At 40.1% G+C, this 16214-nt stretch overlaps 1 protein-coding gene across 1 annotated transcript in view; it reads right to left on the bottom strand.

Annotated features, from left to right (window-relative positions):
• Nucleotides 1-16214, bottom strand: part of odad2 (outer dynein arm docking complex subunit 2) — a 152125-nt gene that overhangs the window by 77936 nt on the left and 57975 nt on the right. The window contains exons 6-7 of the mRNA XM_048606859.1: nucleotides 7306-7416; nucleotides 4061-4215 (exon numbers count right to left, since the gene is read on the bottom strand). Coding sequence (XP_048462816.1) covers nucleotides 4061-4215; nucleotides 7306-7416 — 266 coding nt within the window. The remainder of the gene's footprint in view (nucleotides 1-4060; nucleotides 4216-7305; nucleotides 7417-16214) is intronic.

Raw genomic sequence — 16214 nt, 5'->3', positions numbered from 1 at the left:
TTAAACTAAATAAATGGGGGCAGGATTCACATGAAAGGAGATTTGGAAGGTTAGAGAACAGTGCAGGATAGTGACATATGGAACCAGGGTGTGATAAGAAGGTATAGAGCAAACGTAAGTGCACAAGAAAAAAGGTAGGAGTAGAGAAAATGCTAAACAGAAAAGGAACTAAATGCTTGCTAGCCAATTACATCCACACACCATGAACAAATTAGAAGTAAATGAATATTATATGATAGCCCTTACTGAAACATGGTTACAAAGTGAATTTGACTGGCAACTGAATATTTTAGAAGGACAGTAAAGAAAGGAAAAGAAGTTGTGGTGGTTCTCAGTGTAAAGGATGGGATCAGTACAGTAGTGAGAAATGGTCTGGGTTTAGAAGACCAAGATATAGAATATACTTTGTATCGAGACAAAAAGTAATAAAGGAAAAATTTCACTGGTGGGACTAGTTTATAGGCCCCAAACAGACACACTGTAAGATTTATTACAAATCAGGAAATAGTGACAGCTTGTAAGAAAAAGACTGCATTAAGCAGGGTGGTATTTAACCCTCATAGATAGGTCAAAGCAAATTAGAAAAGGTTAAGAGATGATTGTTGAGTATACAAGATCAATGTAGAGAAACAGGCTCTGACTGAGTGTGCAACAGACCAAGTTGTACTTCTGATTGCAGCTGTGAGGTCATGTTAAAACACCACTGTGAGTGCACCAGAGATGAACAAGATACCTGAGAACTACAGGGATCTCTTGTTAAAATGAAAAGTAACTCTTTATCTCTCAAATAAGGCAGACAAACCTATTATTAAACTCAGGAATACAAGAGGCATACAAATTCTTTTGCCGGTGTAAGGCATAAACTTCCATTTGGAAAGCCGATACAGTGCCAAAGTTTTATTGAATAGTATTGGTAGAGAGTATATATCCATACTTTTGTATCTCAGGCACCTGAACTGTGACCTAATGTCTGAAATGGTAATGGTATGGCCTTGTGGTATTATCACTAGACTGCTAATCCAGAAACCCTGGTAATGACTGGGGGATCCAAGTTCCAATCTTGCCATGGCAGATATTGGAATTTGGGTTCAATAAAAAAAATTTTGGAATTAAGAGCCTAATGATGACCATGAAGTAGGTGTCATTTGTCAGGAAAATCCAGGGAAGGAAATCTGCCATCTCTACCTGGCTTAGCCTACATGTGACTCCAGATCTACAGCAAAATGGTTGACTCTTAATTGCCCTCTGGTAAATTAGGGATGGGCAAGAATGCTGGCCTAGCCAGCGATGCCCACATCCTGGGAATGAAGAATAAAAAAAGTCCATAGTTTACCTGTAGATGGAGTTGATTACTCCCGGGGAATGATTTGGCTCGAGCGAAAGGCCAAGTGAGGTCAAAGAGACAGAGAAGTTGCAGGAAAAGATGCCAGGACTTTTTCTCTTGTGTACTGTCCGAACAATGGATGAACAAATTCCATTGTTGGGAGGTCAAATGGCACTGCAGTCAGATAGTTAGCTATTTGAAACATTCTTTGGCAATTCGAAAAACTTGAAGTAAGTGTACATTAATTGTACATTAAGTGTTCACTGATGAAAGCTCAGCAAGCTGACCTAGATTTAAGTAAACCAGTTCAATCAACACAAATAGAAGTTGAAACAGAGAATTCTGAAATGCCACTATATTAAAAATAGTACTCTATTAAGGAAGTGGAAACCTCTGGCATGACGGGCAGTGGAGTATTTATCATGAGCCATGGTGTTGAGGTATCTGTTGTCAATCAACAGCCATCCTGTTAGGTTTATAGAAAGGTTGTAATTTGAGCTGATGGCTGAGTTATAGGATAAATATGTCATGACAGCTGCTAGGCACCTTTTGAAAATTTGCATGAAACTGACCTTTTCGAAACTAGTTGTACAATAAGTGTACAAAAGCAAAATACTCTAAATTCTGGACAGAGAATCAGAACTGAAAAAAGTTGGAGATAAAACAAGTCCAAAGCACATAGGCAAGACAGTGAGGAGTGGAGAAAAATGGCAAAAACAGTGTTTGATTAAGTTGAAAGCAAGAGAGATTAAATGACAAAAGAGATGATGGTGCAATGCAAAATGGGGGGTGGTGATGGCAGAAATGAAGAAATAAAAAGTGTCTGGAAGAAGTATATATGGGAAAATACTGAATCATTACCTATGGATGCCCTATCTAAAAACAAAATATTTGAGCTTTTGAACTCAATGTTGAAATTGGACGATGAAGAGACAAAAGGTAAGTTGGTTACCTTACTTGAATATGAACAGCTTCATTGATACAGTATAGGATGCCGAGGATAGTGAGGTAAGAGTGCGGGAGTGAGAAGGAAAATTAAAATTAACGGCAATTTTCCTTTTCCACCAATTGTTGCTCCGTTCAAATGAAACTGGTACTAACATTATCCATCATATGCAGAGAGATCTTGCTTTTTCTGAGGCAGTTTCTCAGTAACGGGGATAACTTGATTCCAGCCTGTTTTGATATGTTCTCAGTTGGCTGATAATTCCAAAGCATAATCTGCATGGATGACAGAAGATGCTTGAAGGGTCAGGGAGAAATTGTGTTTTGAGGCGTCTGCATTATGCTTGAAATATCGATTTTGCCCATATATGATTTCAATGAAGTTTCTCAATTTATTCAGTGCCTTCCCAAATAAACTTTCACCATTTAGTCGGCCACAAGCCAACTAATTGCATGAATCTATGGGAATGGTTGATATCTTCGGGGGTGCTTTAAGGATATCATTAAAGCATTTCCGCTGTCTTCCTGCCGATGACCAAGCTCTGGTAGAACAATTGCTGTGGGGGTCTGGTGTAATGCATATGAATAAAATGGTCCACCCAGTGAAGCTGGTTTACAATGATTATCACCTTAATGTTGACCATGTTGTATTGGGAGAGGATACTCCATGAGACCACATTATTTGTCAATGAACTTGGAACATCTCGTAAAGATACTTCTCCAATACTTTGAGGTGCACGTTGTAGGTTGTCCACCTCTCTGGAGCATATACGAGCTTGGGGATCACTGATGCCCAATAAACAATGAACTTAATCACAGGTCTGAGATCCTGGCCCTCAAATATTCTCTTCCTCAGCAAGTTGAAGGCTGACCTGGTACATTGGAGATGAGAAAATGGACCTTTCACTAAACACCCAGAAAATAATGTTGCTTTCCAACCAGCTCCCACAGCAAAAATCTCCCTCCATTGGTTAATATCAATATTAAAATATTTCACATTTTTCATATCTAGGAGCTTCCTTTTAACAAAGACAGAAATGGATAAAGCCTACTGAGAAAATGTGAAGTAAACAGTGTCAGAAAATAATACAATGGTAGCTGAAAACTCTCCTGGCACGCCAAACATTAAAATGGCCGATAAATACTTTGGTTCAGTCATAGATAAGTGTCCCTTTAAATACTGCTTCAGTGATTCCAAAAGACCAACCATTCTAGGTTTGATTGTTTGGTTGGTAAGCAACCTTCTGTTAAATTGGAATCCTAATTGTATCATGAGACTCTGCATTACATGTATTCAAGAGGCCCATGTCTGATTGAGTGGACCTTCAGTCAACTAAAATAATTTCACGATCAAAATGAGGACCACTGGTCCTCGATATACAAATAGAAAGGTAAGCACTCAATGACTTTTACTGATGACCTACCCAGCATCACCACAGGACAGGGTTGTTACCTTCCACAGTATAGCTCCTCTCAACAGAGAAAACTCTTAACTTGTTCATTAAAATATTCTTATTGGCCAATAAAAATGCATTATTTTACTCAGCATATTATTCAGGCATTATTAATATAAAAAATTGGTCTTTTTCACTATAGCAAAAGGAAATTATGAGTTAAATAGCCAATAAAGGCAAACATTCATGTAATTTCTCTCCTAGCCATACTTCTGACTGTTATTTGAGGTATATAACTGCAAAGTGTTGCAACAGATAATTCTGAAGTAAATGTATTTATCTGGTTGAAACAGGTTTATTCTGGAACTAAAGCCCCTCAGTCATTGTTAATCAATACCTTTCTACATTCTCCATGCTGATGGCACATTTCCAGACAGCTCCCGTGGCTGCTGCTAATAATTGCTTATTATCAGACTTGCTGACAAGCTTGACTAGAGGTCCCAGTCCAAAATGAGTTCTTACAAGATTACGTGTTTCCTCATCCTCTGCACACTATGAATGGAAAGCACAAAACTGTATGAAGAATACAAAATCAAACAGAATTATATCCAAAACTCATTCAATACCTCATGAAATTTCTCTGTTTAAAGCATAACTAAAATTAATTTTTGCCTCAATGAGGATTTATGAAGAAAAATAATGTGAACTACAGAGGGGCCAAGAGGCAATTCATTTTCTCATTTCTTCATGGGATGTGGGTTTCACTGGTTAGGCTAGCATTTATTGCCCATCTCAAAAAAAGGTGTTGTGAAGAACATTTTTAAAAATGTTTGGCTATTGAAGCCACTTTATTCTCTATTTTTAGTGCACTGATTAAGATATTGCATCAAATTCCTCTGTGTGTTAGTTTAATGAAGCCATCAATCTGTTTATCCTAAAATTAAATAGTGGAATTTCAAATCCCATGAATGAATTTTTTTATTTCACCTAAGTCTCAAACAGGAAATAATTTCATGCTCAGAAAATATTCAAATTATAGACTGAATTATATGAGGCGCCAAATTCCCCACAACAGAGCTCCAGGCTAAAAATTCACGGGAGAGCTGTCTGAGGAGAACACTTTTAATAGTCAATTGGCTGTTAATAGTTTGGAAGTGGGATTTTCATCCTGCAGGGACAGAAAGTCCTGCCTCAGAGAGCTGCTGGCCAATCAAATGCTGGCAATACTCCAGTACTTCAGATCAGAGGCATGCAGTAACCTTGGAGGATCTTGGGGTCAAAATCCATAGCTCCCTGAAAGTGGCAACTGAAGCGGATAAGGTGGTAAAGGTATCTTATGGCTTGCTAGCCTTCACCTGTCAAGCATTGAGTATAAAAGTTGGCAAGTCATGTTGCAACTGTATAAAACTTTAGTCAGGCCATATTTGGAGTATTGTGTGCAGTTCTGGTAGCTACACTATAGGAAGGATGTCATAGAGGTTTACAGCATGGAAACAGGCTCTTCAGCCCAACCTGCCCAGTTTTTACAATTAAACTATTCCCATTTGCCTGCATTTGTTCCATATCCCTCCATACCTCTTCCATCCTTGTACCTATCTAAATTTTTCTTAAATGATGAAATTGTACTCGCTTCCACCACTACTTCTGGCAGCCCGTTCCAGAAATTCAACACCCTCTGTGTGAAGAAAAATTGTCCTTCTGGACCCTTTTGTATCTCTCCCCTCTCACCTTAAACCAAGCCCTCTAGTTTAAGACTGCCCTACCATTGGGAAAAGTTGTTAGCTATCTACCTTATCTATGCCTCTCATGATTTTACAGACCTCAATAAGGTCAACTCTCAGTCTCCTAAGCTCCAGGGAAAAATGCCCAGCCTATCTAACTTCTCCTTATAACTTGAATCTTCCAGTCCAGGTAGCATCCTATTAACCTTTTTCTGCGCTCTTTCTAGTTTACATATTCTTTCTATAGTAGGTCAATCAGAACCGCACACAGAACTCTCACCCACATCTTGTACAGCTGTATCAAGACACCCCAACTCTTTTACTCAATGCTCTGACCAATGAAAGCAAGCATGCCCAAAGCCGTCAGCTTTGGAGAGGGTGCAAAGGAGGTTCACCAGGATGTTGCCTGGATTAGAATGTATTAGCTATAAGGAGAGGTTGGACTAACCTGGAATATTTTTGCTAGAACATCAGAGGCTGAGGGGTGACCTGACAGAAATATGTAAAATTATGACAGACATGGATAGTATGGGTAGTCTGAATCTTTTTCCCAAGGTGGAAATATCATATACTAGGGATAATAGGTTTAAAGTGAGAGGGGCAAGTTTAAAAGAGATATGCGAGGAATGACTTTTAGACATAATGCTGTTGATGCCTGGAATGTGCTGCCACGGGAGGTGGTAAGGCAGATATGTTAGCAAAATTTAAGAGGCATTTAGACAGACATGTGAACAGGCAAGGAATAGGGGATACATACCATGTGCAGGCCAAAGGGATTAGATTAGAATGGCATCATGCTTGGCACAGAAATGGTCGGCCAAAGAGCCTGTTCCTGTGCTATACTATTCAATCTATATATGTAATGGATCAGTGTTTGAGTCAGTGTTTGGAGATCTTGCCAGCATTTCAAGCCAAGGTCTTGGCAAAGGGGTTTAGAGGCTGAGGTTTGAGATGACAATGAGGCGGGAGGACGATCTGGGGAACTGAAATCTTGCAAGGAGCCAATTAAGGAGGGATCCCTTAGTACCTCATCTCTGTCAACCACCAGATCACACAGGGGAAATTAACTACCCATTGTAGGGCCTCAATTGGTGTCAACTCAGTGGACAGGCCAGATGAAACCATCATCGCTGCTGTAAATGGAGATGGGGCAGGGGCAGGTTGGTTAATGGATTTAATGAGCCCCTACCTTCAAATCTACCAGCAGAAGAGCATAAATTCCCTACTCTCAAATTAAATGGTTGTCCTCTAAATCTCATTTCCTTCTACTTCAGTCTCATGGTGGCATTTCCAAAAATCTTGAACGCTCACATTTTATTTAAAAAGGTCATAAGTAGGAACAAAATTGTGCTGAAAATATGGTGACTGTCAGATGTGATGAAGGGCATAGATGTAACTATTCCTGGAAAATCAGGCAATGGAGGTGTAAGGTCTACAGAGTGCCCAAAGATCTCTACTTGTTTGAATGTGAATAATGAACACAAAAAGCTGGAAACTAACTCAGAAAATCCTTCAAGTTAGGCATCTATATTATGGAGGGGGCCACTTTAAATTTGAAATAAATTTCTCTGTATTTGGCCCCTGCACGGATGTCCCAGTGTCATTTTCATTCTGTGCCTATTGTCCCTAGTGGTTGTGACACAATAGTAAACCAGCAGTCCTTTGCTGATTACTGTTACCCAGTGTAGCCCTACTGCTCCTAATGCATGGTTCTGCTTTTCCAGACGCCCTTGCACTGGACTTGCCCAGCATAGAGCCCCAGTGCGATATTATTGATATTCAAAATCTGCTGATTCAAACTGAAATTAAAAGCACTTTCAAGACATTTTGAAAATCAGTTTTATATAAATAAACTTAGAAATATTATTAGGAAAATATATTGTAAAAGTCAGAAAAGTAAAGAGTTGTCTTGTATCTGTACCTTGAAAATGGCGCGGGCGCAATGCATCTGAAGCTCCTCACTTTCACTGCTAAGATTTCTTACCAGATTCTTAACCATATTTTCTGTACGAATGGCTAGCCTGTAACTTGGCTGAAAAGTCAATGAAGAAACATTTATTAACGAGTTCAATAGAATATTAAATGCAATCTTTATACATGGAATTTAAAAGACCAAGAAGCTTTTTTCTGTTTCTGAAGTTTCATGAACAGTTGAAAAATGTAAGGAGTGTGGAATAACATGAGAATGTGGCAAGTGATTAAATCATTCCTTGTCAGAAGTACTTTACTTTTGCTCATGAAAAACTGGAAAAAAGATGGCAACTCAAGCTCATCAGTTAGGAGCTAGTAAATCCAGAATGTGGAATTTGGAGAACAAAATTATTCCAATATGCAGATAACGGCAAGTTATGGACACTTCAAGTAATTAGTGTCCAGGTGAATCCAGTAAATAGGGCTGTACAGAGGGCTTGAAACTAATTAGAGGGGTGAAGGTTTGGGAGAGGGTATATGTATTTTTACAAAGCAAAAGAATATGGTGGCACTGCAGAGTAACTATTTTGATAATGATCCCCATAGTTGGATAGGAAGGGACAAAGTGTACAAGTATAAACAAACACAGCAACTAAGGTTAAAGGGGGGGAAATGGTAAAAAGACAAAATTAATAGTTCTTTATTTAATTGCACATAGTGTTCAGAATGAAAGGTATGATCTTCATTCATTACCACAGTATGACCTTCTCTCCATTACGGAGATATGGTGACAAGTAGATCAAAGCTGGGAACTAAGTATTCAGACTTATCTGACTTAGTGAGAGACCAGCCAGGAAGGAAAGGGTGGTGGGGTAGCCTTGTTAATATAGGATGGATACGTACGATAGCAAGGAATGATCTATGATCAGATGATGTAGCATCTGTATGGGTGGGGGTAAGAAGCAACAAGTATAAGATGACACTGGTGGGACTAACCAAATGGATCCCTAACAATAGATTTTCTGTAGGGCAGAAAATTAATTAGGACAAAATTAAGACAAATTAAAAAGGGCAGAACATTCATGATAGATGACATTATTCTTCATGTAGATTGGGTAAAATCAAACTGGAAAAGGTAACCATGAGGAAGAATTCAATGAGTTTATTTGGGACAGATTCCCAGAATAATACGTAATGGATCTAACCAGGGATCAGGTTATTTTGGATCTGGTAATGTGTAATAAGGCAGTTTTAACAAATAACTTCAGAGTAAAAGTTTCCTTCTGGAAGAGTAACTATAACAGAGTAGAATTTAGCATTCAGTTTGAGAGTAAGAAATTTGTTGGAAACAACTGTATTACACTTAAATAAGGGTAATTACATAGGGTTGGGGGAGAGTTGGCTGGAATGGATTGGGAAAGTGGTTTCGCAGAAAATACATTTGCGGAACAATGGCAGATGTTGAAGAAAATAGCTCATGATTCACAGCAAGGATCCAAGTAAGGTAGAGGATTCAAGGAAGGGGATAAACCAACCATGATTAACCAAGGAAGTTAAGGATGGTATCAAATAAAAAACACACAAGGTGCCATAGATTAGTGATTAACCCAAAGACAGAGAAACTTTTTAAAGCTAACAGAAGATGACCAAAAAAAGGAAGAAAATAAGATGGGAGTCAACCAGCAAATAATATAACACACAAAAAAAGTTCTTGAAATATATAAAAAGGAAGTCAGAATCCAAAGTGAACATAGGCTCCTTAGAGAGTGCAGAAGTAATGTGGGAAACAAGGAAATGGCAGAGGATTTGAATAAATACCTTACATCATTTTTCACGATAGAAGATACTAACAGATTACAAGAATACAAAATAATCAAGGGACTACAGGTGGGGGTGGGGGTGGGGGTGGGAGTGGGGGAGGGGTAGGAAATAAACATGATTACCATAACAAGAAAAATAAGTACTGGGGTAATTAATGGGGCTAAAGGCTGATAGATTAGAAGACTGGATAACTAATGTAAAATGGAGATAGATGACAACCTGTTACTAATGGAGTGCCAAAGAGATAAGTTCTGGGGCCACAATTATTTACAATATATATTAACAACATGGATAATGGAAGTGGATGTGCTATTGCTGGCTTTGCGGATGAATTAAAATAGGTAGTAAGGAAAGGAATGAACATGACACAGAAAGGGATATAAACAGTTTGAATGGGCTAAAACATCGTTATATAATTTGGAAAAATGTGAGGTTATGCACTTGGTAGGAAGAATAGAACAGCTGAATATTATTTAAATGGATAAAGACAAAAACTGCAGCACAGAGGGATTTGGGTTCCACAAAAGACCGGCATTCCATTTCAATATGTAAAACAGAAGGCCCACAGCCTCCCAGATCATAGCCCCCAACTCCCACCCCATACAGCCTGCTTCTACCTTCTTCCCAAAATCCACAAAAGAACTGCCCAGGCAGACCCACTACTTCTGCTTGATCCTGTCTCATGGAATTTATTTCTTCCTACCATTATGTGATCTTTTTCTCCCCTTGTCCAGTCCCTTCCCAGTTATATACGTGAAAGGTCACTGGACTCAAAACATTAACTCTGTTTTCTCTCCACTGATGCTGCCAGACCTGCTGAGTTTCTCCAGCAATTTCTGCTTTTGTTTGCTTCAGATCTGCATCATCAAGAATTTTTTTGTTTTATTTTAAGGCAAATTGAATGTTGGCCTTTATTTCAAAGGGAATGGAGTATAAAAATAGAAATGTCTACCTAAAACTATAGAAGGCAATAGACCACAGGCCTCCTCCAGCATTGCAGGTGCCAGTCTTCAGCCAAGTTGATTCACTTCACATGACATCAAGAAACAGTTAAAACCATTGGATACTGAAATGGCTTGGGACCTGACAACAATCCAGAAGTGGGGATGTTTGCCAATTATTGCACAAAGTTCAGCACTGTTCATGACTACTCAGATGTTGAAGGAGTCCATGACCAAATGCAACAGGACGTGAACAATATTCAGGCTCGGGCTGAAAAGTGGCAAGTAACATTCATATCACACTAATTCCAGGCAATGACCATCTCCAATAAGAGACAATCTAACCACTGCCCCTTCATATTCAAGGGCATTATCATTACTGAATTCTCTACTATCAATATTTGGACTTCTGGCCTTATGATGGAGAGAAGGTCATTGATGAAGCAGCTGAAGATGATTAGGCCTAAGACACTACCCTGAGGAACTCCTGCAGAGATATCCTGGAGCTGAGATGTCTGACCTCCAACAACCAGAACCATCTTCCTATGCTTTCCCCCAGATTCCCATTGACTCCAGTTTCACTAGCACGCCTTAATGCCATATCCTGGGAGTTACCATTGACTAGAAACTCAATTGGAATCACAACAAAAACACAATGGCTACAACAGCAGGTCAGAGCCTAAAAATACTGCAATGAGTAACCTACCTCCTGACTTTGCAAATCTCGTTCACAATCTACAAAGCATAAATCCGGAGTATAATGGTATACTCCCCACTTGCCTGCATGGGTGCAGCCAGTTCAAGGCAGCCTATTTTATTGCGACCACATCCATAAATATCCACTCTCTCTACTACCAACGCTCAGTAGCAGCAATGAGTCCTATGTACAAGATGCACTTCAAAAATTTGCTGAAGATCCTGGGACAGCATCTTCCAAAGCTACAACTACTTCCATCTCGAAGGACAAAGGCAGCACCACCTGCAAGTTCCTTTTCAAGCCACTCACTATGCTGATTTAGAAATATATTGCCGTTCCTTCACTGTCACTGAGTCAAAATCCTGAAATTCTCTCTCTAATGGCATTGTGGGTCTACCATAGCATTTGGACTGCAGCAATTTCAAGAAGGTAGGTCACCACTTCCTTCTCAAGGGCAACTAGGAACAGGCAATAAATGCTGGTCAGCCAGCAATGCCCACATCCTGTGAATTAATGAACAAAAATCTGTAATACTGTAGACAGTTTTATTTAAGGAAAGATTTACTGGCATTGGAGGCAATCCAAAGGGGGACTCACTATGTTGATTCTGTATGAAGGCATTTTCTTATCAGGAGATCTTAATTAGGTTGGGCTTGTAGTCATTAGAGTTTAGAAGAATGAGAAGATAAGTTATTAAAACATGCAAGATTCTTGGGGGGCCTGACAGGATAGGTGCAGATGTTGTTTCCCCTTGTGGGAGGGACTTGAACCAGAGGGTGTTATCTCATAGAGATACATAGAGAGTGGCGAATTTCTTCTTTCAGAGGGCAGTGCATCTTTACTGTAGAGGGCTGTCGAGGATGCAATGTTAATGTATTCAAGGCTGCGAGTTAGATTTTTAATCAGAAAGGAATCAAGGGTTATGGGGAAAAGGCAGGAAAGTGGAGTTGAGGATTATCAGTCATGATCTCATTGAATAGTGGAACCCACTTGATTGGCTGAATGACCTATTTCTGCTCGTATGTTTTATTAGGGTTAATAATTAGGGTTAAATGCAGAAGAATTAATTCGGCTTCTGATGGCAAACAGAATAATAGCCAAAGCAATTCAATGTCAAAATATGGTATCAAAGGCAGTGATTTCCAAATTATTTTCCAAGGTACATTCAAGAATAGGGAACAACAGAATGATGAAAAAACTGAATTTGCAGCTGAAGGGTTTTTTTGCATGGAATAGGGTACAAATGTTATGGGGCTTTGTCATTAGTTCCAAGAAAGAAATCTTTATTCCATTTCTTCCTGCAACCCTAAATCATTCTTACACCCTCCCCTCAGCTTCAGTACTACTTGGCAATTAAGGTCAAAGTGTATGGTGGTTTGGCTATTCTGAGTGCATAGAGGTAGTGGAGATGCATTTAGACAAAACGGTTACCTGTCATTCAATGCATTATTAAATTTACATGTTTTCATTCAGGACCAGCTGAGCACAAATTGCAGGAGATGTCCAGGAATAGTGGTGTAGCACCTGACATGAAGTTACTCATTTGTACAGAGGAAGAGGAGATGCATACTACAGGAAACAAGGGTGACCAAGCAATCATAGATGGTTAGGCTGCATGGCCAGAAGGAAAGCGTGAGAATCCAAATTAGTGTTGGCAAATGGACAGACAAGAAGCATATAAGGAAATCTGATACACTCTCAGATTTTGCTGATTCTTAATCTTGTTTTGCTCTCCATACAGAACCTCACAATGCCCAGTTGAGTCATAGCCACGAAAGGAACCAAAGGTTCCATCTTTGACAACAACGACACCTATACCTACACTCACCTTTATTGGCTCCAACCCCGCCACCTTGACCTGTCTGTCTCCTCTCCACCTATCTTCTCCTTTATCCCTCTTCAATCTGCCTCTCCCTTTCTCCATATTTATTTCAGAATCCCCTTCCCCTCCCCCATTTCTGAAGAAGGGTCTAGACCCGAAATGTCAGCTTTCCTGCTCCTCTGATGCTGCTTGGCCTGCTGTGTTCATCCAGCTCTACACCTTGTTATTTCAGATTCTCCAGCATCGGCAGTTCCTACTATCCATGTGAATTTATGGATTTATTCATGGAGAGATTAATGACCACCATAAAAAGCCAGCTCCAACACATGACTCATATGCACTCTGACATAAATTCCTGCACACAGCCTAGAACGTCATACTGTACTGTCTAGAGGAAAATGAGGTGAGAGGCACCAGGAGTCTCTTAAAGTGCTCCTTCACCTCTTGAAGTCAGTAAAGTATCTTCATACATCCAGATGCAACAAAAGTATGTGTCTGCCTCCCTAGATGCTTCCTTTCAGGATATCCCAGGATGAACACCTTTTCCTTATCCCCAATATTATTGAGCCCAACAGCTCCAACTAGTGAAGCAGATGAGGATGCCCCTGAATTAGTGCAGGAAAGCACCAATAAGCCAGAACCCTCAAGGCCTTGAGCCTCTGGAGAATGCCTATTGCAGTCATCAAAGATATCAGGGCAGTGCACTGAGCAGACTGCCTTCACCTTAGCAGCTGATATCAGGTTTGCAACAAAGCATAGTGAGTACAGGAGGAAACAAAGTCTTATGAAAACATGAAGGCAGCACAGTGTATTAAAAAGTTCAATTTGTTAAATGTGCATATAGCACATTATATTGGTTTCACTTCTTTCATGTGTGTCTCATCATCATTTCTTGTTACTAGCTCAGTCAAAGAACTAGCATGCCTCAAGTTTGGCATGGATTGCTGGTAACAGAAGAGTTAGGAACACTTCCTTTATTATGAAAAAAATCAATGTGTGTCTGTGTTCAGTCTTTATTGAATATTCATGTTAGTGCATACTTTTCGATTGGATAGTCTGTGGAATATGACTGCATATGTAGGCTAAACTGGGCCTCTGTTATATATATTGTAAAGGAGATTGTCCAAGATTACTATCACCAGGAATAATGGAACAGTTGTAGATATACTCAGGGCTATGCAACAATATTGCAGGATCTGAATGTTTGGTCATGCTTAACTGATAGACAAATGTCCACATGCAAAACAGATGTCCTAGAGACTGGCATTTATTAGTTATTGTATGTGACAAATGGCAATTCCCGTTGCTTTTCTAGGTCATAGAGGAGGTAGATTTAGAGGTAGTTCTGGGATGGAGGCTTGCAAGTAGTGGCAGACATCCTAAGCAGACAATCATGACAGCACCACCATCAAGCACACCATTGGGTCTCTCGAAATCCATTTCTGCTGCCTTGGCTTGTCTGGATGGCTGTGCGGTATACAACCCAGAGGGTCTCACGAATATTAGTGGTCTGTCTTACACTGCACAACTTGGCATTGCAATGTGCCTTAGGGCACGAAAGCTCTTCCAAGCCCGGACTTAAACGGAAGAAAACGGAGAGGCAAATGTATTTCTTCCCTGTTATGTCCCACTGACCCTCCGAAGAGCATCCCACCCAGACACAATCCTATCCCTGTAGCCCTGTACTTCCCATGGCTAATCGACCTAGTCTGCACATCCCTGGATACTATGGGCAATTTAGCATGGTCAATCCACCTAACCTGCACATCATTGGACTGTGGGAGGAAACTGGAGCACACAAAGGAAACCCATGCGGACAGGGAAAGAATGTGCAAACTCCACAGAGACAGTCACCCGAGGCTGGAATTCAACCCGGGTTCTTGGCACTGTGAGGCAGCAGTGCTAACCACTGAGCCACCGTGCCACCTTCTCTTCTGTCTTCACTCTGGAAAAGGAGAACATAGGTACAAAATTCAGGAAAAGGGGCTATGAAGAACTTGCATATTTAGACGTTGGAAATGGGGAGATATTGGAGGCTCTGATGGGCTTAAAAACGTGCAAATGGCTAGACCTAGATCACTTGCAACCCAGGCTGCTGTGGGAGTGAGGCAGGACATTGCAGGGGCTCTGATACAAATTTTTAATTCCTCTCCACTGGAGAAATTCCAGAGGGCTGGAGGACAGTTAATGTGGTTTCACTTTTCAAGAAAGGTGTAGACATGATCCAGGAAATTACAGACTGGTGAGTCTCACATTAGTCGTAGGGAAATTATTAGAGAAAATTCTTAAGTAGAGAATTAATATCCATTTGGAAAAGCATGGACTAATTAGGGATAGCCAGCATGAGTTTGTCAGAGGGAGTTCATGCCTAACAAATTCATTAGAAATCCAGAAGTTGGATACAAATGACATGACTGAATTTTAAAAAAATATGTAGAGTCTGCTTTAATTACAGATCGATTTCTGATTGCTGCACCCCTGCTCCCTACTCCTTGCTGCACATGGATCATCTATTATGGTTAGGGAGCAGGTGTGTGAAATATTCAATGAGATAAACACTGTAGGCAAGAAGAAATTAACAGTTGGAGCCTCCTTAAAAATAGATAAACCACGAGGCCTAGATAAATATATCTCAGATTGCAGGAAGCAAGGAAAGAAGTAGGCAGGAGGCACTGATCACCATTCTACAAAATTTCTGGCTTTCAGTGTGATGTTGGAGAACTAGATGGCTGTTAATGTTGTACTGCTGGAGATAGTTTAGATATATTGAGGTTGTCTTTTGTGGAGAAGAGAAGGTTTTGGGAGATTGAGGTATTCAAATTCATGAGGGGTCTGGAAAGAGCAGATGGGGAAAATCTGTTCCCATTGATGGAATGATTGAGGACAAGATAAGGAAGACTTAAGGTAATTGGCAAAAGAAGCAGTGATAACATGAGGGAAAACGTTTTCATGCAGCAAGTTGTTAGGATCTGTAATGTGCTGGAACCAGTTCAATTGAGGGATTCAAGATGGAATTGGAATAAGAATTGAAAAAGAACAAAAAAAAGGACTGGCCTCCTTTAGTGTTGGAATAATTCTGTGATTCAGTTATTCAGATAAGGAATCAGCCAGGTAATCTTAGGGCCAGTCATTCTAAGCTCCTTGGTGGACAGATTATTAAAATGCATTCTCAGAGACAGTATAAACTGTCACCTAGAAAGGCACTTTTTCACCAAGAGAATGATAGAGACCTAGAACTCGCTGTCTGAAAGGATGGTAGGGGCAAAAACTGGAGCTTAGGAGGCTGGGAAGTGACTTTGTAGAGATTTATAAAATCATGAAGGGCATAGATGAGTGAATAGCCAGGTCTTTTCCCCAGTGTAGCGGAGTCCAAAACTAGAGGGCATAGCTTTAATGTGAGCGAGAAAGGACTTCAAAGGGACCTGAGGAGCAACTTTTTCACACAGAGGGTGTTGCATATGTAGAATGAACTGCCAGAGGAAGTGTAGAGGCAAGTACAATTACAACATTTAAAAAACGTTTGGACAGGTACAAGGATAGGAAAGCTTTAGAGGGATAGGGTCAAACACCGGCAAATGGGACTAGTTCAGTTTAGGAAACCTGGTTGGCATGGACAAGTTGGCCAAAGGGCGTGTTTC

This window comes from Rhincodon typus, chromosome 2 (genome assembly GCF_021869965.1).
Source record: "Rhincodon typus isolate 14 chromosome 2, sRhiTyp1.1, whole genome shotgun sequence".
In the NCBI taxonomy this organism is placed as follows: Eukaryota; Metazoa; Chordata; class Chondrichthyes; order Orectolobiformes; family Rhincodontidae; genus Rhincodon; species Rhincodon typus.
This window is presented reverse-complemented; position numbering and strand designations above follow the sequence as displayed.